The 23,725-nt window shown below is 40.1% G+C and overlaps 1 protein-coding gene across 15 annotated transcripts in view; it reads right to left on the bottom strand.

The window, feature by feature from the left end:
• The window catches only part of CLASP1 (cytoplasmic linker associated protein 1), a 268,343-nt gene that overhangs the window by 135,893 nt on the left and 108,725 nt on the right, over positions 1-23,725 (bottom strand). For all 15 annotated transcript variants that reach the window (XM_032353912.1, XM_032353910.1, XM_032353909.1 and 12 more), the window contains exon 8: positions 16,601-16,668. In XM_032353912.1, the coding sequence (XP_032209803.1) occupies positions 16,601-16,668 (68 nt within the window). The remainder of the gene's footprint in view (positions 1-16,600; positions 16,669-23,725) is intronic.

The following is a 23,725-nucleotide window of genomic DNA, read 5'->3' on the forward strand; positions in this document are numbered from 1 at the left end:
ATGGTCAGGTTATGGCAGGGAGGGGGAAGCTGGGAGCAGCTTCTGTGCGCATGCACATCATGGGGGGCGGACCAGTGAAAGCCTCCTCATCTCAGAGCCACATTCACTCATGCTGAAGAAAGGGTCTGGCAGTTCTAGCACTGGGGGTAAATCAATTAGATAGTGTACAGTTTCCTGAAGGAAATGAAACAATAATTGGTGCTCAGTCTCCCACATGGGACTCTAACCGTGGGAGGCAGCATGGTGAGCAGTGAAACTCTCCAGGCTTCAAAAATCCTGGCAACGTTTCTTAGTTTAGACAAGTTACTGAACTTCTCTGAGCCTGTTTCTCATCTGTACCATGAAGATTATTCATACAACTTTTATTTGTGTGTTCAGAAGATGTTTTTGAAATGCTCATTCTGTGCCAGGCCCTGAGCTTGGGTGCTGACAACTCAGAGAACAAGACAGTCTCATCCCTCCTCTCAGAGCGGCCAGCCAGGCTGCATGGAGAACCTCTGGACAGCGAACTCCTAGAAGCTCCACAGGTCCAGAGAAGGCATTCCTGGGGGAAAGCTGTGCATCCTGAAAAATGATGCTGGCAAACTGAGAGGGTAAGTGAGGTCTGATGAGTCAAGTGTATTCCCATGGGAAGGAACAACGTATCTGAAGACCATGAACCAAAAAGGCCGGCACTTAACTTAGACTGGTGCCCCTATGCGTGTTGGTACCCCACCGTGCCTACCAGGAACTGGTCATCGTTAATGTAACTGTAATAATAACCCTAAACTTCTATGCAGTAGTAAGTTGGAGAAAAGTAGGGCATTTAAATTATTTCTGGAATGCCTGGATCGTGCAGTCAGATGAGCATCTGACTCTTGGTTTCAGCTCAGGTCATGATGTCAGGGTCATGGCATCAAGCCCTAAGCCAGGCTCCACACTCAGCCTGCAATCCGCTTGAGGCTCTCTCCCCCTCTCCGCCTCTCTCTGCCCCTCCTTGCTGTGCTCACTCACAAATAAAGATCTTTAAAATAAATAAATTGTTACTTATTTCCCATAAAAGTTACTCAAAAGGTACAGCGCAGATGTTTAAGTGAATATCCTAGACTTAAATTTTTACTATAGCTTAGGAAAGTTCTAAGCAACTCTAAGGGCTGTGAACAGTCTGTATGTTGGTGATGAATGCTGAAAGGGAACTTCTATGCATCAACAACTAGTATTTCAACACTTTAATTTCTGAGTGTCACAGTAACAAAAATCACAGTGTAATCTTTTCACTGATTAAACATTCTTTTCTCCTCTCAACCAGTTACTTACTTCACTTGTGAACTTGCCCTAAAAGGGCAATAAATGTAATAAATGTCAGATACCAGATTCTACACCTTGCACTCTAAACGGAAATGTCATTTTAATGATTGCTGTGCCAATCGTGACCCAATTCTTTATGACCACACGAAGGCACAAAAGTGAGTCAGCTGGAAAAATTCACAGCCAAATTTGGAAAAGTTTCTCATAACAATGTGACTGCCCTAAGAGCTACCTGCCTCTTGTGCAATAATCCTTCAAATCAACCATCCCCTGCTGTAATGACTTAATTCTCAAGAATCCAAAGGAGAGAGGCAAAAGTATGATTATACTTCTGCACAAGAAGGCAGAGAAATAAGACAGTTGAGAATAAATACTCACATTCTAATCTTATTCTCAATACCAACCCCATGTCTACTCCAAGATACAAACCCACTTGAACCAAACCCACATACAAATCAAAATTCTAAGTTGAAATGTCCAAAACTATAATCATCTCCCTACCCTCAAAACCTGCCAGCCTCCAAGTCTCCTCCTTCTGCTAGTCCTATCACCACCCACCCAGTGAGTCAAGCCAAAATACGGAATTCTTCTCAGCTTTTCCTACGCCCTCACCATCTCCTGCAGTGTCCTCCCCACCCACCGCCCAAATAATCACCAAGTGCGGCCAGGGCTGCCTCCAACTGTCTCTCATCGTACTCCCTCTCTGGTCCCACTGAGGCTGTCCCAATTCAAGTCTTCCTCACCTCTTAGGCAGATTGCTGTTACCAAAATAGTCCTCTATAACTGGTTCTCTTTGCCTCCAATTTTATCTTTTAATAAATGGCATTAAGTATTTTGAATACACAGAACATTAAAAACATAATAAAAGCAATTAATTCTACTGCCCAGATAAATTATGTAATCTTTTCAGAGAACAAAATTAACACATGCATAAGCATGGTTAAATAACTCAAATATCACCAGGAGAAAGCAAAATAAGAACAAAAAGCTTCCTTTTTCAACCCCTTTACTCATTTCTGGTTTTTTTGTTTATAATTGGGACTATGTCAGAGTTGAAGAAAAGAGAGGTCGCAATACCCTACCTTCAATCTTCCTATTATTAACACCTAACATTAGTGTATTTATTATAACTAGTGAATCAATACTGATATACTATTATTAACCCAAACCCATAATTTATTCCAAGTTCCTTACTGTTTTCCTACTGTCCTTTATCTGTACCACAATCCTACCTACCTTAGTCATCATTTGTCCCTAAGTGCCTCTAGGTTATCACAGTTTCCATGACCTTCCTTATTTTACATGACCTTGACAGGTTTCTGTTTTCTAGATTTCATTTTACTTGAGAGAGAGCACACTGGGGGGGGGGGGGGGGGGACGACCCAAGAGTGTACAAGTACAAGCAGGGGGCAGGGTCAGAGAGGGAGGGAGAAGTAGACTCGCACTAAGCAGGAAGCCCGATGTGGGGCTCCATCCCAGGACCCTGAAATCATGACCTGAGCCAAAATCAGATGATTAACTGATTGAGCCACCCAGGTGTCACGAACATAACAATTTTGAGCAGTACTAATTCTGCAGTTTATAGCATATCCTTCAAATTGGGATAAACTGAGGCTTTGCTCGTATTTAGACAGCTTAGCTTATGGGTTTTAGGGAGGAAGACCACAGAGGTAAAATGCCATTCTCTCAACAAGACTGTTGATGTTGACCCTGATCACCAGGCCGAGGCAGTGCTGGCCAGGTTTCTCCACTGTAAAGTTCCTCTCCCCGGCCCCACCCCCCCACCCCCATCCATGCTGTACTCTCTGGAAGGAAGTCACTGTGCACAACACACACAGAGTGGGACATTAGGTTGCCTCTGGGGTAGAGTAGTTACATGAATGATCTGGAGCAATTCTGCAGTGATTTCTCTCTCCTCCTCCATTTACATATTTATTCAATCATTCATCGTTATCAGTATGGACTCATCAATATTTATTTTATACTGTGGGTTACAATCCAATACCACCTTATTTCATTGCTTGATGTTCCAGCTGTGGCCAATGGAAATTGCTCAGTTGACTCCTGGGTCATTCTGTCATAAGCCCGTCATCATTTTCCTTTACCTTTGGAGTACTTTCTTACTTTCTGGCGCTCCAACATGCAACAGAGGCCTATCCTGCACCATCTCGTCTCTGCTCCGGCCCTGGAATTGGCCATTTGCCCAGAGAGCCCTAGTGCTCGTGGAAACCAAGATCTGGGCACTGGGTAGCAGTTGCTTTGCCTTTTTTTGTTTGGTTTCTTTTTGTTTTTAAGATTTTCTTTCTTTATTTGACAGAGAGAGAGCGCACAGGCAGGCAGAGAGAGTGGTAGGCAGAGGAAGAGAGAGGGAGAAGCAGGCTCCCCACTGAGGAGAGAGATCGATGCAGGACTCAATCCCAGGACCCCAAAACCAGGACCTGAGCCAAAGGCAGAAGCTTAACTGTCTGAGCCACCCAGGCGCCCCATGGGTAGCAGTTTGTTTTTGTTTTTGTTTTTAAGATTTTATTTATTTATTTGACAGAGAGAGATCACAAGTAGGCAGAGAGGCAGGCAGAGAGAGAGAGAGGAGGAAGCATGCTCCCTGCTGAGCAGAGAGCCCGATGCGGGACTAGATCCCAGGACCCTGAGATCATGACCTGAGCCAAATGCAGCAGCTTAAATCGAGCCACCCAGGCGCCCTAGCAGTTTCTTTTTAAGGGATATTATTCTCTATCTGATTCTGCATCCTGTTTTTCTTAAGAGAGTTTCCATATCTGTGCAAAAAGATCAATCATATCATTTTTTAAAAAGATTTTATTTACTTATTTGACAGAGATCACAAGTAGGCAGAGAGGCAGGCAGAGGGAGAAGGAGAAGCAGGCTCCCTGCTGAACAGAGAGCCCAATGCGGGGCTGGATCCCAGGACCCTGAGATCATGACGTGAGCCCAAGGCAGAGGCTTAACCCACTGAGCCACCCAGGTGCCCCCAATCATATCACTTTAAACCTAAGTCCAACTCCTACCTCCCATCATATCAGCAGATGCTACCACAGTGAACTGTGTCCCTCTATCACACAAATTAGTATCTATGGACAAGGTCCTGTGCCGAATTATCTACATACATTGTCTCACTTTCTCCTCCCAGTGGTGCAGGAACTGTCATCCCCACTCACACAGGAGGAAATCGAGGCTGACCAACAGGGAGCCTGCCCTGGGTAGCAGTGCTCCTTTGGGCACAGCACCGACAGTCAGTCTGAAGGGTTCCCATGTCCACAAACTGACTCATGCCTGCCTCAAAGTCATTTGTGCATTTCCAATCCAGTCACCTAGGCCAGCAGTCCTCAAAACCACTTAGGACTGGGGACACTTTTTGATGATTCACACTAGTCTGCATCAAAGAACTACAAGGGAGAACTTGTCAATTTCTCACAGATCTATATTTTTTTCACTTACAGGACTATCCTTTACCCTAAATTACATCTTATTTTTCTTTACTGGTGCTAAAGTCCTGGTTTTATTAAATGCCAAGAGATAAAAGGGGTTGGTTTAAATCTTGTTATATTTGGAAAGGTTAAAATTGGCCACCTTGTATTAGTCTTTCTCCCTGCAACCCAATTTTAAAAATTTAACTCTAAGTAGTCAGAGGCCTACAGTCAAGATCTTGGGTTTCTCAGCTCTCCATATGAGGCACTTGTCCATCCTTTCCTGCACTCCTCCCACCCCCACACACACATCCACAGGCAATACTAAAGTGCTTTGAAAAATAAACTCATCATGTTCATAGTATAATTCCAACTCTTGGAATTACCTCCTTCAGCCCCTCGCTGGGCAAACAACTGACTGGGAATATCCTATTTCGAGGGCATCTAAAACTTGTAGGGCCTGTTTTAATGTCTCCTTGAATGCTTTCATTTTTAAATCACTCCCAAAGACAACTACTAAAAATAGCCCAATTTGAGAATCAAAAAAAAAAAAAAAAAAAAAAAAAACCCCAGACCCAACGGCTTATCCTAGCACTGAGCTTGCCAGGAGGAGGGCTGGTCTAAGAAGGCAAAATCTGGGCTCTGTGCTCAGTCCAGCCATCAAGCCAATTACAGCAAACATGAAACCCCCTATGTCCATGTCAGAAAACTACTATGCCTAACACTCCTTAAGGAACTGCTGTGAAAAGTCATAAAAATAACAAAAAACCTTCAGGAAAGTGCTCTGGAAATATTAAAATACTCGATATACCACTGTGGTAAAATGGCTGGTTTTCTATTTTGCAGGTTGCTCATGGGCCCTTTATTCATTGTGGACCAACAGAGGAAGATTCAAACAAGCCATTGCTCCAAGAAGCAGCTTGTAATCCTTGTTTCCCTACTGTATTTGCAGTTCCTTAGGATAAAAGGTACCAATGCTTAGGAGTCTGCATTTCAGGTAACAGTGGCTAACAAGGTAGGCAACTTGAAAGGAAATTCCCGAGCAAAAGCACAGTCTACTTTAAACCCTGATCCACAGGCTTTGACATGGACACAGTAAACTCCCACAATTACTTTGCCCTATTTAAAAAAAAAAAAAAAAAAAGTCAAAATATAACAATGTAAGACAAATGCCACTTGTAAGAAACACACTTTTAAATCCTCAAATGAAGGGATCTGAAAAAGGTCACTTCAGAACATGAATTATTTAGCTCTCCTCCCCAGGTATTGATTTCCCACGATGGCTTAACCTGAATACAGAGTACTGTAATGAGAGATGAAATAAAAAAGAGCACCAGCGCTATATACCTCCAATTCTCAATTTTAAAATACCACAAGCAGAAATGCGGCTTCTTCCAACATGACCATTTGCAGCAAACTTAACCCAACTTATCTTAAGATAGACAGACCAGACAAATCCGCTACAAAATAAACCCGAACAAATGAGCTGGATGTTTGCCAGCTTCCCCCAGTGGGAGGCAGAGGAACACTTGTTATCCTGCACAATGTTACTCTGTGTAATACCTGTTTCAGTTGAAGGGTTGGGAAATGATCCTTCAGAGACAACAAATTAAAAGCCTGCCAGGAAGACCACCCCACAGGAAGGGGAAGAAGCCACACAGGTTGTCTGTATCACATCTATTGCACTTTCTTCAAATACAAACCTGTTCACAGCGGGGAGGGGTTCTTTCAAGATCATTTCAGTACTACCAAAACCCGGGTCAAAGCTCCATGCAAAGATCGAAGGCTAATCGGTAAGACTTTGGCAAAACAATTCTTTTGTAATTTTTCAGTTCCATTTCTTCGTTTTTAAAATGCCAGTCCACAGGGAAGGAAAAATCTTACACAGTGATTTTCCAGACAGAAGCAGCATCCCTATACTGCTATGAGTTACATGCATTTTCTATCCACTGCTGAAAAATCTTGGAAATTTCTGGCCAGCAGATTCCTTTGGAGACAGCTTATACTCAGTAACAAATGTCTTGTAATTGCAAAATAATTTATTTTCATAACCCCACATACTGTCAATACAAGAGCTGCAGGGAAAAATTTAAAGCACAAGAAACAAGATGAAACACAGCTAATGTCACTTCTTGTGCCTATCTCCTCTTTCTCCTTAGTTGTTGAAGGTCAGCATTAATGTTAATGCATCTATACATCTCACAGTTTTTTCCCAGCCCCCATGGAAATACTCCTAGCAATTCTTTTCCTAAGTTTCATTCACAATTTTTAGTTATCAAAGCAACGATAAAATATCTTAAATATGTTACTTATTTCCTAGCAAACCAGCAATAATTACAAATGCATTTCAAAATAAATTAGAATAGCCTACCTTTCCCAGTAGTCATGACTGTCCGCGATTTTGGTACAATACAAACACTGCTCTGAAAGCTGCACCTACTCACAGCAACTTAAGCATCAGCCAACTCCCCACCCACACGCCTTCTTCAGTGTGATCTGCACCAATGGCAACTGCCTCCCTCTTCCAAAATAAAAGCCTGGACTATATATAAGTAATTATTTTAAAAAGGGGATTGAGTGGGACGTGAATCTTCTCCATCTGACTTTACTCATGGAAGAGAGCCTTCTTTAATACTGGTATTAAAAACAGTTTTAACTGACTGATTTTTCCCCTTGAAAAATGTCAAAAAAGCAAGCTCAGTTCCACACAGAGGATGAAGCTGTCCGCTGCAGCTTGACCTACTTAAAACTGGTGTCAGAAGCAGTCTCTCCCAGGCTACTTCAGGTGGTCTTGTCCTTAGGACAGCAAATATTCTAACATAATTATCCCTGGACCTGTGACTATGGAAACACTTTCCTAAGATACCAAACCAGAACTGCAGACCTTGTAATATACACAGTCTAATAAACAAGCAGGCAAGGGGATGGGAGCCCATGACCAGCACCTGATCTACTTATTCACAATCACTGTTTTTAGGCTACATAGATAATAATGACTTGACTCTTAACAAAGACGACACTCAATTTACCTTTAAATGAATGCTTGTCCAGCTACACTGGGCAGTAATTCAAAACCTTACCTAATAACACTGGTCTAGTCACTTTCAGATTTGCACAGTATTTCTCATTTCTAATAACTCAGAAATGACATCTAACATTTTCAAATTACACAATTTTTTTTAGTAGAAAAAATAAGGCAGAATGCAATTTGGCAGGAAAATCATGCTCTAGATAAAGGCATGTTATAGTTGATAATTTTATAATTATGTTATTTAGTTTATAGTTTTGTCAGCAATCAGTATTTTCTTTTTCTTTAGCTACAGGATTTTTATGGAATTTTCACAGATTTAACCAGGATGAAACTTTCATTCTTTCTTCATAAACATGTTAGCTTTGCTCAAGAAACTCGAAAGCATGCACATTTTTAACCAAATTAATGTCCATGGGCTTCACTTCAATCAAATCTAATTAAAGATCATTAAGTGGCCGCAGATAAAGGACACTGACTAGTCTGTAATTACTGGCTCTTTCATGCTGAAAATCCAATTCTCCTGGGAGCATAAGCACATCTGCGTGATTAAGAGAAAGACTTACATAGAAAATAATTTGCTTTTTGAAACCCATGGAAGGCAAAACTGTAATTTTTGCTTCAAGGGGTTTGCTAATTATATGCAGATGGAAAAAAAGAAAAAAAAATCTATAAAACAACATATTTTTAACTCCCATATTCTTGCCATTCAAAGCTGAAAGGCCTTTGGGTAACCTAGCAACAACAACAAAAAAAAATCCTACAAAGATGAAGTGCTCTGTTACAGATAGGACACTCCTTTCCAATTGCTACTCAGCTGCTTTTCCATTACTGTTTTTTAGTCACAATTGTGCACTTAAAAAATATTAAGCCCATGAGTTACATAAACATAGTCAATTACACATCTTAGAACAACCTAATTTTGAATATGTCAAGAAACAGACCCTGCGATGAAACTCATCTCTTCCCTACAAGTATTGCTATTACATTAATAGCTTCTTTCAACTTAGCTTAAACCCAGAGCTTTTCTTACTCAAATGAAGGTTACCATTCATAAGTAACAACAAAAAAAGTAACAAATTTCATAAAAACTAAAAACTTTTAAATACCAACCAAGTAAAAAAAAGATAACCCATAGAACAGAGAAAAATATTTGCAAATCATATATCCATTAAGAGTCTGATGTCCAGAAGATATAAAGAATTCTTACAGTCCAACAACAAAAAGACAAACACCAATTTAAAAATGGACAAAGAACAGCAATCAACAGGGAAAAAAAGTAAAAGGCATCCAAATTGCTAAGGAAGAAGTAAAACTGTCACTAACTGCAGATGATGTGATACTAAACATAGAAAACTCTGAAGACTCTCCTCCCCCCTAAAAAAGTTATTAGAACTTATAAATGAATCCAGTAAGGTTGCAGGATACAAAATCAGAATACAGTAATCTATTGCACTTCTATACACCAAAAACAAAGTAATAGAAATGAAATTAAGAAAACAATTCCATTTACAATTGTACCAAAATGAAAAAAAAAAAAAAAAACAACCCTAAAAATAATTAGCTTATAGAGACGAGGACCTGTACTCTGAAAACTAAAACACTGATAAGAGAAACTGAAGATGATATAATCAAATGAAAAGATATATCATGCTCATTCATGGACTGGAAGAATTAATATTGTTAAAATGTCCATATTACCCAAAGCCATCTATAAATTCAATGCAACTCCTGTCAAAATACCAGTAGACTTTTTCACAAAACTGTAAGAACCCTAAAATTTGTATGGAGCAACAAAAGACTGTAAACTGCGGAACTAACCAGGAAAAAAAGCAGAACAAAGCCAGAGGTATCACAATTCCAGATTTCAAGATATAATATAAAGATATGCAAGTCAAAACAGTATGGTACCAACACAAAAACTGACATATAGATCAATGGAACAAACAGAGAGCCTAGAAATAAGCCAATGTTTATATAGTTAATTAATCTATGACAAAGGAAGCAAGACTATATAATGGGGAAAAGACTGTCTTTTCAATAAACAATGTTGGTTCTGAAACTAGTATTACACTGTATGTTAACTAACTATAACTTAAATAAAAACTTGAAACTACAGGGGATGCCTAAGTGGTTCAGTCCGTCTGCCTTTGGCTCAGGTCATGATCTCAGGGCCCTGGCTTCTCCTCCCGTCATCTGTGCTCTCTGACTCTCTTTGTCAAATAAATAAAATCTTTAAAAACAACAACAACAAAATTTCAAACTACAAAATAAATTTTGTTGGGAAAACTGGAGAGCTACATGCAAAAGAATTAAACTGAACCACTTTTTTACACTATACACAAAAATAAACTCAAAATGAATTAAGGACCTAAATGTGAGACCTGAAACTATAAAACTCTTAAAAGAAAACACAGGTAGTAATTTCCTGGACATCAACCTTAGCAACATTTTCACAGATTACAAGAGGAACAAAAGCAAAAATAAACTATCAGTACTACATCAAAAATAGAAAACTTTTGTAGAGCAAAGGAAACCATCAACAAAACAAAAAGGCAGTCCTACTGAATGGGAGAGGATATCTACAAATGCTTTTATCCAATACAAAAATTATAATCCAACATACATAGATAACTTTTACAATTAAACACCAAAACACCAAACAATCCAGTTAAAACATGGGCAGGAATCTGAATAGACATTTTTACCAAAGACATATAGATGCCAAGAGACACATGAGAAGATACTCAACATCACTGATCATCAGGGAAACTCAAATCAAAACCATAATTAGATATCACCTTACACCTGTCATATGGATAGAATCAAAAGAATAAGAAATAACAAGTGCTGGCAAATATGTAGAGAAGGAACCCTTGTGCACTGTTCATGGGAATGTAAATTTGTGCAGCCACTGTGGAAAATAATTTGGAGGTTCCTCAAAAAAATTAAAAATAACCATATTACCCTAGTAATTCCATTCCTGGGTATTTACCAAGACAAAACAAAAACACTAATTCAAAAAGATATATGCAGGGGCACCTGGGTGGCTCAGTGGGTTAAGCCGCTGCCTTCGGCTCAGGTCATGATCCCAGGGTCCTGGGATCGAGCCCCGCATCGGGCTCTCTGCTCAGCAGGGAGCCTGCTTCCTCCTCTCTCTCTGCCTGCCTCTCTGCCTGCTTGTGAACTCTCTCTGTCAAATAAATAAATAAATAAATAAATAATCTAAAAAAAAAAAAAAAAGATATATGCACCCCTATGTTTACTGTAGCATTACTTACAATAGCCAAGATATGAAAGCAACCCAAGTGTTGAATGGATAAAGAAGATGGTGGGTATGTGTGGGTGTGCATGTGGGGAGGGTATATGGGGGTGGGTGTGTGGGGGTGTCTACTCTGCCATAAAAAAGAATGAGAGCTGGGCACCTGGGTGGCTCAGTCAGTTAAGTGTCTGCCTTCAGCTCAGGTCAAGATCCCAGGGCCTTGGGATGGAGCCCCATGTCAGGCTCCCTGCTCAGTGTGGGGTCTGTTTCCTCACTCTGCCTCCGCCCCTCCCCCCACTCATGCTCCCTCTCTTTCTCTCTCTCAAATAAGTAAAATCTTAACAAAAAATGAGATCTTATCATTTGTAACAACGTGAATGGACTTAAAGGGTATTATGTTAAGTGAAACAAATCAGAAAGACAAATACCATATGATTTTACTTACATGTGTAATTTTAAAAACAAAACAAATGAATGAATGAACACAGAAACAAAGAGAGGAAACAGACTCATACAGGGAACAAACTGATGGTTGCCAGAGGAGCAGGGAGTAGGAAAATGGCCAATGGGTGAAGGGGAATGGAAGGTTCGGGCTCCCAGTTACGGAATGAATAAATCATGGGGATGAAAGGTTGCAGCTAAGGAATACAGTCAATGGTACTGTAAGAGTGCTGTATGGTGACAGATGGTGGTGGCACTCTACAACATCAGAGTTGTGGAATCACTATGCTGTGGACCTGAAATTAATCTAACACTGTGTGCCAACCATACTTCAATTTATAAATAAATAAATAACACAAACAACCTTTTAAAAAAAAAAAAAAAGGACAAAGGAACTCAACAGACATTTTTCAAAGAGGATTTACAAATGGCCAACAGGCACATGAAAAAATGCTCAACATCTCATCAGGGAAATGCAAATCAAAACCGTAAAGACAACACTTCACACCCACCAGGATGACTATAATCAAAGAAACAGACAATAACAAGTATTGACGTAAATATGAACAAATTACAACTTTCATACATTGTCGTTGAGAATGTAAAATGGTGCAGCCACTTGGAAAACAAGGTGCCAGCTAGGCAAAGGTTAAATACAGAGTTACCACAGGAGCCAACATTCTATTGCAAGGTATATACATGGGAGAAATGAAAACATCTCCACATAAAAACTTTCAAATATTCATGGTACCACTGTTCACAAGATTTAAAAAGCAGAAACTCAAATGTCTATGAACTGATGAGTGGGTAAACATAAGGTGGTATATCCATACAACGGTGAAATATTATTCAGCTATAAAAAGGAATGAAGTTCTAATACATGCTATCCCATGGGTGAATCCTGAAAACATTACGCTAAGTGAAAGAAGCCATACAGAAAAAGCCATATGTTGTGTGATTCCATTTATATAAAATGTCCTGAATAGGCAAATCCCTTAAAACAGAAAGTAAGTTGCCACGGACTGGGAGGAGAAGGAAATTGGGAGTGCTAATGATCACAGGTATTCTTTAGGGGTGATAAAAATATTCTGGAATTAAATAATTGCACAATTCTATGAATACACACACACAAAAATTATACACTTTAAAAAAAGTAAATTTTTGGTATAGACTTATCTCAATATTTAAAATACACTGATAATTTCCCCCCAAAAAATAATCCAACACTGACTTCTAATAAAAATTTAGATAAAAAGGAATAGATGAGAACTACCTCACATTTTGCTAAAGATGATCTACAAAAAACGTACAATTAACATCACACTTAGTTGTGAAAGACCTAAGACTGGGAACCAGAGGGTTACTCCCACCACCTCTAATTATGGGAAATTCTAGCCAGTGCAATAAGGCAAGAAAAGAAGTAGGGCGCGCCTGGGTGGCCAGTGGGTTAAGCCGCTGCCTTCGGCTCAGGTCATGATCTCAGGGTCCTGGGATCAAGCCCCGCATCGGGCTCTCTGCTCAGCAGGGAGCCTGCTTCCTCCTCTCTCTGCCTGCCTCTCTGCCTACTTGGGATCTCTCTCCATAACAAATAAGTAAATAAAATCTTTTTAAAAAGTAAGTAATACATAAATCTGAGAGAGATAAAACTACTCCTAGTTGCAGATGATTTGTCTATGCAGAAAATGCCAAGAAACCTACGACAACTCCAGGAACTAACGGGAAATTTCAGAAAGATGACAGTGTACCTATATAAGCAGCAAACTGAAGATGGCAGAGCATGGACGAGCTGAGAAGTTAGAGCAGTCAGTGGTGTTACGTGCAGGGTTCAAAAAACTGGTTATACTGGGAGTCAGTGAACCAAAAAACACAAAATTAGAGGAGGGTTTTATTATTTTCCAAATGCGGTTTTCTCTATGCTATCTAAACTGTTCACTGATTGAGCAAAGCAGATTAGGTGGTTTCTTTTTAACAGCTGCTGGACATCTTAGCAGTCTCTCAAAGTAGCCTAGAGAGACCAAACTTTATCTGGATAAGAATTCTAAAATCTTGGGGTGCCTGGTGGCCTCAGCGTTTAAAGAAACTCTAAAATCTTAATACATACTCTTTTACGTGATTCTGTTTGGGTTTCCAACAATTAAAAGTAATACTACATATGGACAGCAAAAAGCTGAAATTTTAAAGGCCTCCAGTAAGTCTTAATTCAAGATTTCCTTGCCATCTGCTATTTTTAACACAGATGCCTGAAAGAACTGTCTTCATTCTCAATCCTACCCCTTTACCACATACACATATATATATGGATATGCAGGGACAATATTTACAACACATGGAAAATTTAGAATGAAATGTTGTTGTGACACACCCAAAGCCACAGGATTTTAGTGCTCTTGAGTGAATCATGTGTGTCGTGTTCATTAAAACTCATAGAGTATACAAAGGCTCTACTAGGTAAGGCCTCCAGCATGGGTGTGTTTCTCCTCCCTAGTGCCAGTATTATAATGAGATTCTGTTTCACAGTTATGATTTATAACACAGGCTATTAAAGCACAAACTCACTTTTCAGCCACCACCACTACCTCTTTACCTAGTACTTTTTATCATGGTACCAACAAGTACCAAGGTTTAAACTGGGAAACCACACCAATTACACAAATTCACACACACACACACAGAATTAAAAGCTCATGTCTGGCAACTCGCTGGGCAGCCCTGCCCATGTACGCCTATCGACACTGCTCACCACAGGAGCCTAAGTCCCCCATGGCCAGGATTCTGGTTCTAACTTCTACCAGGAATGCACTGGAAAGCACATACAAAAGCATGTATACAAGTAGGGGCACCTGGCTGGCTCAGGCACTAGAGTGTGGTTACTCGATCTCAAGCTTTAAGAATCGAATTCCATGTTCATGTTGGATACAGACATGACTTAAAAATAAAATCTTAGGGGCGCCTGGGTCGCTCAGTGGTAAAGCCTCTGCCTTCAGCTCAGGTCATGATCCCAGGGTCCTGGGATCGAGCCCCACATCGGGCTCTCTGCTCTCTCTCTCTCTGCCTGCCTCTCTGCCTACTTGTGATCTCTGTCTGTCAGATAAATAAATAAATGAACAATCTTTTAAAAAAAAAAAATCCTTTAAAAAAAAGTAGGAGGCAATGTACAGAAGTTATGCCATGATAAAATTATATACAAATTATACAGTGACAGACCAATGGTTTTTAAAGTGAAGTATGAAAAAATGAACACTGATTTACTGGTGATAGCAGAATTACTCTAAATACTCTTTTTCTTAATACTTTTAGTATTATTTTTATAACATATGGAAAGAGAAATAAAGGGGGGAATTAGTGAAAGCATGTGTAGAACTCTTTAATCAGTCTCTAAGAAACATATATACAGACAAATTCCTTAGTGGCAATGACAGTACACAGCAGAGGAGGACTTAAGGATCTACATCCTGTTCCCTGCTCGGTCCCTATGTAGTAGCAGCGACATTCCCCCAAGTGACAATCTTTTATTATGACTTCAAGTTTTCAAAATTTGACAGCTATGCTGTGATCTAAGATCCCTAGCAATTCAGAAATTGCTATGATGCAATGAGGTATCCAAAAGTTAGAAAAAGGGGTGCCTGGGTGGCTCAGTGGGTTAAGCCTCTGACTCGGCCCAGCTCATGATCTCAGAAACCTGGGATCGAGCCCTGCATTAGGGGAGCGGGTGGGGGGGGGTCTCAGCAGGAAGCCATGCTTCCTCCTCTCTCTCTGCCTGCCTCTCTGCCTCCTTGTGATCTCTGTCAAATAAATAAAATCTTAAAGAAAAACAAAAACAAAAAAACAAAGTTAGATAAAGTTCTTGGTGGCAACTGCTTTGTGAGGACTTTACTCATACATTCATTCACACTTATGCATCAAATTCACTTGCCTTTTCTTCACCTTCTGGAATCACAAGAAATAACCATTTGTCCTCAACCATCATCACAAAGTACAGTAAAAGAAATATAAGTACCAGAAACATTAAGTCACAATTCAAGTCTTAGCCACTATTCTGTTTATTTATTTGACAATATTTACTGCATACCTATACCACATGCCAGGGACTCTTGAGGCGCTCAGGATAAAGAAGGGAATAATACAATGTCCTCACCCCCATGAACAAACAAACTATTCTGCAGTGATACGCAGTAAGAAGAACATTAAACAGAATGCAGGCACAGAGTTCCCTCAGAACATCGGACATGCTATCCTGGCTGGCCTTGGTAATACGGTGTGTGCAGCTGAGGTCTCGGTGGAATGAGGAGGAGGAGGAGGGCCACAGAGACCCTCAAGGACAAATGTTTCAAGCAGAAAAGAATCGTAAGTGCTGAGGCCCTGAAGCAGAAGCTTGGAATGTTCAAAATTAGCAAGGAGGTCCACAGGACGGGAGCCAAGAGAACTCTGGGGAAGAACACCAGATGACATGAGAATGGTGGTCAGCATCAGAGCATGTGCAGGGCCTGGTGGGCCAGGGTGAGCCATTGAGCCGCAGTCTCCATGTGATGAAAACCCCGGGAGGATTCTGAACCAGGGATTAACATCATAGCAGTTACATCCGAAAAGACTACTTGAGGGGTGCCTGGCTGCTGCAGTGGACAGAACATGAGACTCAATCCCAGGGTCGTGAGTTCAAGTTCCACATTGGGTGTGGAACCTACTTAAAAATTTTTTTTACTTAAGAGTAATAAAAAAGGAAGGACTATTCTGATTGTTGTATGAAAAACAGCCTGTAGGTGCTTGGGAAGAATAACAGCAAGGACGCTGGTCAGAAGGAGAGCACAGGTAAAAGACTACAAGGACTTGCACTAGGAGCAGAGCGGCAGCTATAGTCAGAATCACCCAGGACTCCAAGCTCAGGTGAGAGCACAGGTAAAAGACTACAAGGACTTGCACTAGGAGCAGAGCGGCAGCTATAGTCAGAATCACCCAGGACTCCAAGCTCCTGAGTTCAGTGTGCGCTCCAAAAGAAGACTGGCAACACCACCACAGTTTCTAGCCTGGGAAAGTGGGTACATGGAGGTAAGACTTCAGACCTAGACACTGTCCTCAAGATATCAAATTCAGCTGTTCAGACCTAGCATATTACTGACCTAAAACTGAAAAGGCAAAAATAGAAAGACTGCTTTTTCTACTTACCGTTTGCTGACTGTATCATGTTTCCCGATTTTTGGACTTCATCAAATTTTGTAAAAATTACATTCAACCTGTAGGGAAAAAAATATATACTTGTATATATAGAAACTATTAACTGTCACCATTTACAGTCAATTACGTTAAAACACTAATATGAAGTTGAGTCACACCCCCCACAAAAAATCAAGGATACAGGGGCGCCTGGGTGGCTCAGGGGGTTAAGCCACTGCCTTTGGCTCAGGTCATGATCTCAGGGTCCTGGGATCAAGTTCCGCATCAGACTCTCTGCTCAACAGGGAGCCTGCTTCCCTCTCTCTCTCTCTCTCTCTCTCTCTCTGCTTGCCTCTCTGTCTACTTGTGATCTCTCTCTGTCAAATAAATAAATAAAATCTTTAAAAAAAAAAAAATCAAGGATACAAACCCACCTAATAACAAAAACAGTAACTACATTAATAACATTAATAACATCCAACAATAATCAAGCACTTATTATAGACTAAGCACTGGCTTAGGACTCTCTCTGAAAAATCTCAATCCTTACAATAGCCATATGCGAGATTATTATCATCTCCATTTCACAGATGAGGAAACCAGAAAACTTACTCTGGCTAACATGGTGAGTTCAGGTGGAGAAGGCAGCCCTGAGAGTAAGAATCCAGAGCTCATGATCTCAGGCACTGTATTAAATGGACTGACCGCTCTACACAAAATGTATACATTATGAAAAGCGTATGTTTCTCCTATTTCTGTCTAAGCACAGACTGGTGATCACTTAGGATAAAGATCTTCAGAATCCACTGACATTACAAAATAAAGGCTTTCCTGTGACTTATGCTTAATTAAAAAAATGCTCTAAATAATTTCTCCAGAAACAAGCACTGTGACTAGATTCTTTAGCTGAAAAAAATCTACATTTATTTTCTGTTAATGGATCAATGTCACCTTGACACTGAAATTGAAACAAAACTCCTTAACCAGTCAAAACATTCCATCCTAGTGACACCAGTAATGAGAGAAAAACTGGGAGTAGGATGAGGTGCAGCGGTGCTAATCTTGCCTGGTAGAAGTCAAGAAAAAAACGAGGCTTTCTGAAGCAAAACACAGACACGCTGGAGTAAGAGTGAAGGATGAGAGTCCAAAGCAATGTACTTCTGCGTTCAGACCCACACCACCCATTTCCAGGACCAGACTAAAAATTTTAGCACTTGCTTACAAACTGTCCTGTCAGACAAGCTGTAATTAGTTCAAACATGTTTGTCTTTTCTTCACAACTACAACAGACTCTCCTTCGGGATAGGGATGGGAACTATATACTTCTGGTGTTCATCAAATACCATGTCATGCAGGAGCATTACATCCCTGCGTGAATCCTGTTCCTGTCCTCACTATGGAAACTAGGTACATCCTGGCCTCCATTCATCCATAGTTCATTCACTGAGTCCAGCACCGAGCTGGCCAGAGGATAAGTGTGTAACGTTCTTAACTTCTAAAGCTTCTACTTCATTCTTTTCTTCTTAGAATGTCACATTCTAAGTAAGAGGGGAGCCAAAATTACACATCAGCAAGGGGACATAAAGTGAGGGGGATAAAGGAGCCTGAAATACTGCCTTCCCCCCATTCCCATTCCATGGCAGATATCAATCTTTTTTGCCCATTTTTCCATCTAAAGCCCAGATGGAGCCTCAAAATCCTTCTCAAAGCCACTCCAGGCAGCCACTACCAATGAATCAAAGTTGGCACTGAATTACAAAAATCTTCTTTGTCATCTCAGGACCAGATAGGAGTAAAACTCACTTTCAAATCCAGAGGTTACTAAAAAATCTGGAAAAAATGCCCCAGAATCAATTTCTTATGATGTTTCCATCACCTTCCCTCTTAAAAGCACCAAAGATCTCCAGTGGCTTACAAAGCGTGTGAATAATGTCACTACACAGGTTGCCAGGGCATATGCCCTGACCAATTTCCCACTTTATTGTGTCACAACTACACCCTCTGATGTGAGCAGGCCTGCAAGTTTGCAAGTTAGGAACAAGGCAGCCCTCCCGCCTTGGTTGTTCCTAAAATTCCTGCAAGAGGCAAGAATTTCACCCACTGTTGGTTAGAGTAGTCACCATTCTCAGTGGCCACTGTGGGAGAGTCTGCAGATGCTCTCGCTGTGGCAAGGTCTCCTCACTGGGGCCACATTACCCACACCTACAACAAGCTACCCACAAGCTACCCACAAGCTGGCCCAAACAACTAGGTAGGAGAATGCACAAAAGATTAGTACTTTTGGTACTGCACTTGAATTCAGAATTTCCTCAGGCAGGTGTGCCTCGCCCTCTACTCATACTTCTGTCTCACTAGCTGCCTCATTCTCTGCTCAGTGATGTCTATACAGGGGATCCCTAAGAAGCTTACCACCTCAGGAGGCCAGTTAGCTGGCTTCAGGACAGTCTAACACTAACAAAGAATTCCTGAGGAGTGGCTTCTTTGCCTCTACCTCCGAACACAGCAATATGAAATGCCTCTCTGGGACCAACGAATTTGCACATACCTTAAAGGGTGAGTTTTATACATTCAAAGACACTGCATATATAACTAAGGATTACTCTCAAAAGGCACCAACCTTTTTTTTTTTTCATTTTTCATTTTAAATCTCTGGATCTCAAATTTAAATTTTGACAAGTAACCAATACCATTTTCCCCTGGTTTTTCTGAATTCAAAATTTATATTCAACCCTTCAATCGAACTGGCACTTTTTTTACTATAAGATCTAGATCTAATTATTCCTTCCTAGAATATCTTATAAATTTAGGGGCGCCTGAGTGGCTCATTTGGCCGGGCATCTGACTCTCGATTTCAGCTCAGGTCATGATCTCGGGGTCATGAGATTGAGCCCCATGTCTGGCTCTGTGCTGGGTGTGGAGCCTGCTCAAGATTCTCTCTCTCCCTCTCCCTCCTAATCCCATGACTCTCAAATACTAATTAATTTTAAAAATTAAAATAATTTCATAAAAGCAAATACTAGTCTGTTCACAATCAACAAGACCCATCCATACGCTCAGAACTTTTCATTGACTTTTTAGTCCACTATTCTTAAATATGAGCAGATAACCAAGCATTCAAAGACACACGAGCAAAGTTTTTAAAGTGAAAGAGACCAACATGAATAAATACATACTCCAAAATCACAATACAGAGGAAAGAAGAGGTAATGAGAAGTTTTTAAAATATATCATTAATACTTCCAAACAGATCAAGAAAATACTGCAATTATAAAAACTAACATGGAAGGAGCCCTTCAAAATGACAGAGTAAGGACCCCTGAAAATCTGTTCCTCCAAAGAAGCAAATAAAACATTGACAAAAATCCGTTAAAATCAAGTTTTTCAGGCTCTGAAAACAAAGACTTGCAACAATCCAAGGAGCATTCTTCAAGAAAAATGGCTAATCTTGGTAAGGACAACAAGCTTTTCACTTTTTTGCTGTATCTTATTTCCATCTCCAACTCACTAGCTAAATAATCAACAGCCCAAATCACGGCAGTTTGAAAACCAGCAGCCTTAAAGCCACTGGGAGGAGCTGAACAAGTGGGGAGCAGCATAAAAATCCCCATTCTAAGAGAACTCTAATTATTTCACCTCTCTGGCATATTCCAGAATCCCCATTCACAGTGTTTTACTTGACCTGATTCACAGCATGCTTAATGGTTGAGACTCTTTTCCCTGAAGCCATGATCAAAAAGAATCCACAGCAACTGTTTAACGTGGCAGCTGCCTGAGATGATAAAACTGGAGCAAAGACACTGACCAAAAAACTTACAAAGAAAAATGGACAAAGATATCTTCGCAGGAAACTTTGAAAAAATCTGACATATTCCTGGGAATCTGCAAGGCTACATATGTGTGCAAGAAAGTTTGAGGAAACACCTAAGAAATCACTAAGGTCTCATGCCAGGCTGACCTTGAGGCTCTGCACAAGCAGCCAAAAAAGGGGAAGGCAGCGATGTAAAAACTGCCTGCCAGAACACTGAAAACATTCCTCAACATACACAGACAGCCCTTCACCAAAGGCTACGAGATTTACTGGTTACAGGCATTCAAGGAAATCTCTGTCTAATCATTAGCTGAACACTAAGTTAACCAAACAGAGACTTCAGCAGCCACACACATAAAAGAATAAAAATAAAAATACAGACTGTATGCAATTAGTTCAGGAAAATCACTTAAACAAGGAACAACAAAAACAACAAACACCAACAACAACAAATGTGAAGAGAGTGTAAAAAGGATTTCCAAAGTTGTCACAACAGATTATTGTAAATGACCAGTTTCAGCTAGTCAAGTATAAAAAAATTACACATGTGAAAAACAAGAAAATATGGCCCATACAGGGAGAAAAAAAAAATTAGTCAATGGAAACTATCCTTAAAGGAAGCTCAGACACTGAACTGAATAGATGAATACTTGAAATCAACTATTATAAATGTGTTGAAAGAACTAAAGAAAATTACTTCTAAAGAATTAAAGGAAAATATAAGAACAATGTATCACCAAATAGAGAATATCAATGAAGAAACAGAAAAAAATAAGAATCATAGAGGAATTCTAAAAATGAAAAGTACAAAAACTGAAATAAGAAATTCACTAGAGGGGTGCCTGTGTGGCTCAGCGGATTAAGCCACTGCCTTCGGCTCAGGTCATGATCTCAGGGTCCTGGGATCAAGGCCCGCATCCGGCTCTTTGCTCAGTGGGGAGACTGCTTCTCTCTCTCTCTCTCTCTCTCTCTCTCTGCCTGCCTGCCTACTTGTGATGTCTCTCTGTCAAAAATAAATAAATAAAATCTTTAAAAAGAAAAGAAGAAAGAAAGAAAGAAATTCACTAAATAGGGCATCTGGCTGGCTTGGTCAGTAGAGCAAGCAACTTTTGATCTCTGGGTTGTGGGTTCAAGCCCCATGTTGGTATAGAGATTACCTAAAGAAATAAAACCTTTTAAAAAATTTCACAAGACGGCTCAACAACAAATTTTTGCTGGGGGAAGAAAAAAGCTGCAAACTTGAAGATGAATCAATTGGCAAGACCCTGAGAAACAAAAAAAGGACAGAGCCTAAGAGTTCATGTTCTTATAATACTAATGTACCAACATACATATAATGGGAATTACCAGAAGAGAGAAAAAAGGCAGAATACATGGTGAAATAATGGCCAAAAACTTCACACATTTTATATAAAATTTTAATCTACATGTTCAAGAAACGTCAAATGGGATAAACTTAAAGAAATCCTAACCTAGACAAAATAGAAACAAACTGTTGGAAGAAAAGACAAAGAGAAAATCTTGAACGCAACAATAAACAAGTCAGGAAGCAACAAATGTTGGTGGGGAGGCAGAGAAAGGGGAACCCTCCTACACTGTTGGTGGGAATGCAAGCTGAGGCAACCACTTTAAAAAACAGTATGGAGGTTCCTCAGAAAGTTGAAAACAGAGCTACCCTATGACCCAGCAATCGCACTACTGGGTATTTACCCCAAAAAGACAAATGTGGTGATCCAAAGGGGTACCTGCACCCCAATGTTTATAGCAGCAATGTCCACAATAGCCAAACTATGGTAACAGCCCAGATGTCCACTGACAGATGAATGGATAAAGATGTGGTATGTGCATACACACACACACACACACACACACACGCACGCACGGTATATTACTCAGCCATCAGAAAGAATGAAATCTTACCATACATCAACATGGATGGAACTGAAAGGTATTATACTGAGCAAAGTAAGTCAATCAGAGAAGGACAATTATCATATGATCTCACTCATGTGTGGAATATAAGAAACAGTGCAGAGGATCATAGAAGAAGGGAGGGAAAACGGGAAGAAATCAGAGAGGGAGACAAACCATGAGAGACTCTTAACTATGGGAAAGAAACTGAGGGATGCTGGAGGGAAGGTGGGTGGGAGAACAGGGTAAGTGGGCGATGGGCATTAAGGAGGGCACATAATGTAATGAGCACTGGGTCTTATATCCAACTGATGAATTACTGAACACTACATCTGAAACTAATGATGTACTCTATGTTGGCTAATTGAATTTAAATTTAAAAAAAGAGAAAGCAACAAGAGAGAATCCACTCATTGCATACAAAAAATTCTCAATGAGATAATTAATTTCTCACTTAAAAAAAAAGAAAAGAAAAGAAACAGTGGAGACCAGGTGGCACTGGGATAACATATTTGGACTTGAAATTTGAAATCTCAACCAAGTATACTTCAATAATTTGAAAATAAGCAAGCAAATACATACACACATAAAATAAAACCTAAAAAGCTCAACCAAGAATTCTACATCCAACAAAATTATCCTTCAAAAATGAAGCAGAGAGGAGCGTCTGGGTGGCTCAGCGGGTTTAAAGCCTCTGCCTTCGGTCCAGGTCATGATCCCAGGGTCCTGGGATCGAGCCCCACATCGGGCTCTCTGCTCAGTGCGGAGCCTGCTTCTCTCTCTCTCTCTCTCTCTCTGCCTGCCTCTCTGCCTACTTGTGTTCTCTGTCAAATAAATAAAATCTTAAAAATAAAAAAAAAATGAAGCAGAGAATCTCCTCTGGACCAAAGATATTTCAGTCTTTACATGAAATCATACCACCAAATATAATGAATTGCAGACTCTGAGTGAGGGAAAAATGAAGGAGAATTTAAGACATTTTTAGATAAATAAAAAATTAGACAAGCCCTTCAGTTTGAAATGAAAGAAGCCAATACCTTAGCCCAAAACCACATGACTATAAAAACACCAGTAAAAGTAACTACAAAGGTAAAGATAAAATCTAGGTAAATACAATAATATAAATGTATGTTTTGTTTTTAACTTTTTTCATATCTTACATGACTTAAAAGTAAACTACATAAAGCAAGAAGTGTAAAACTGGGGTGCCTAGGTGGCTCAGTGGGTTAAGCCTCTGCCTTAGGCTAAGGTCATGGCCCCAGGGTCCTGGGATTGAGCCTCACATCAGGCTCTCTGCTCAGCAGGGAGCCTGCTTCCCCCTTTCTCTCTCTGCCTGCCTCTGCCTACTTGTGATCTCTCTCTGTCAAATAAATAAATAAAATCTTTAGGAAATAAAAGTACAAAACTGTATGTGTTAG

This window comes from Mustela erminea, chromosome 8 (assembly GCF_009829155.1).
Source record: "Mustela erminea isolate mMusErm1 chromosome 8, mMusErm1.Pri, whole genome shotgun sequence".
Classification (NCBI taxonomy): domain Eukaryota; kingdom Metazoa; phylum Chordata; class Mammalia; order Carnivora; family Mustelidae; genus Mustela; species Mustela erminea.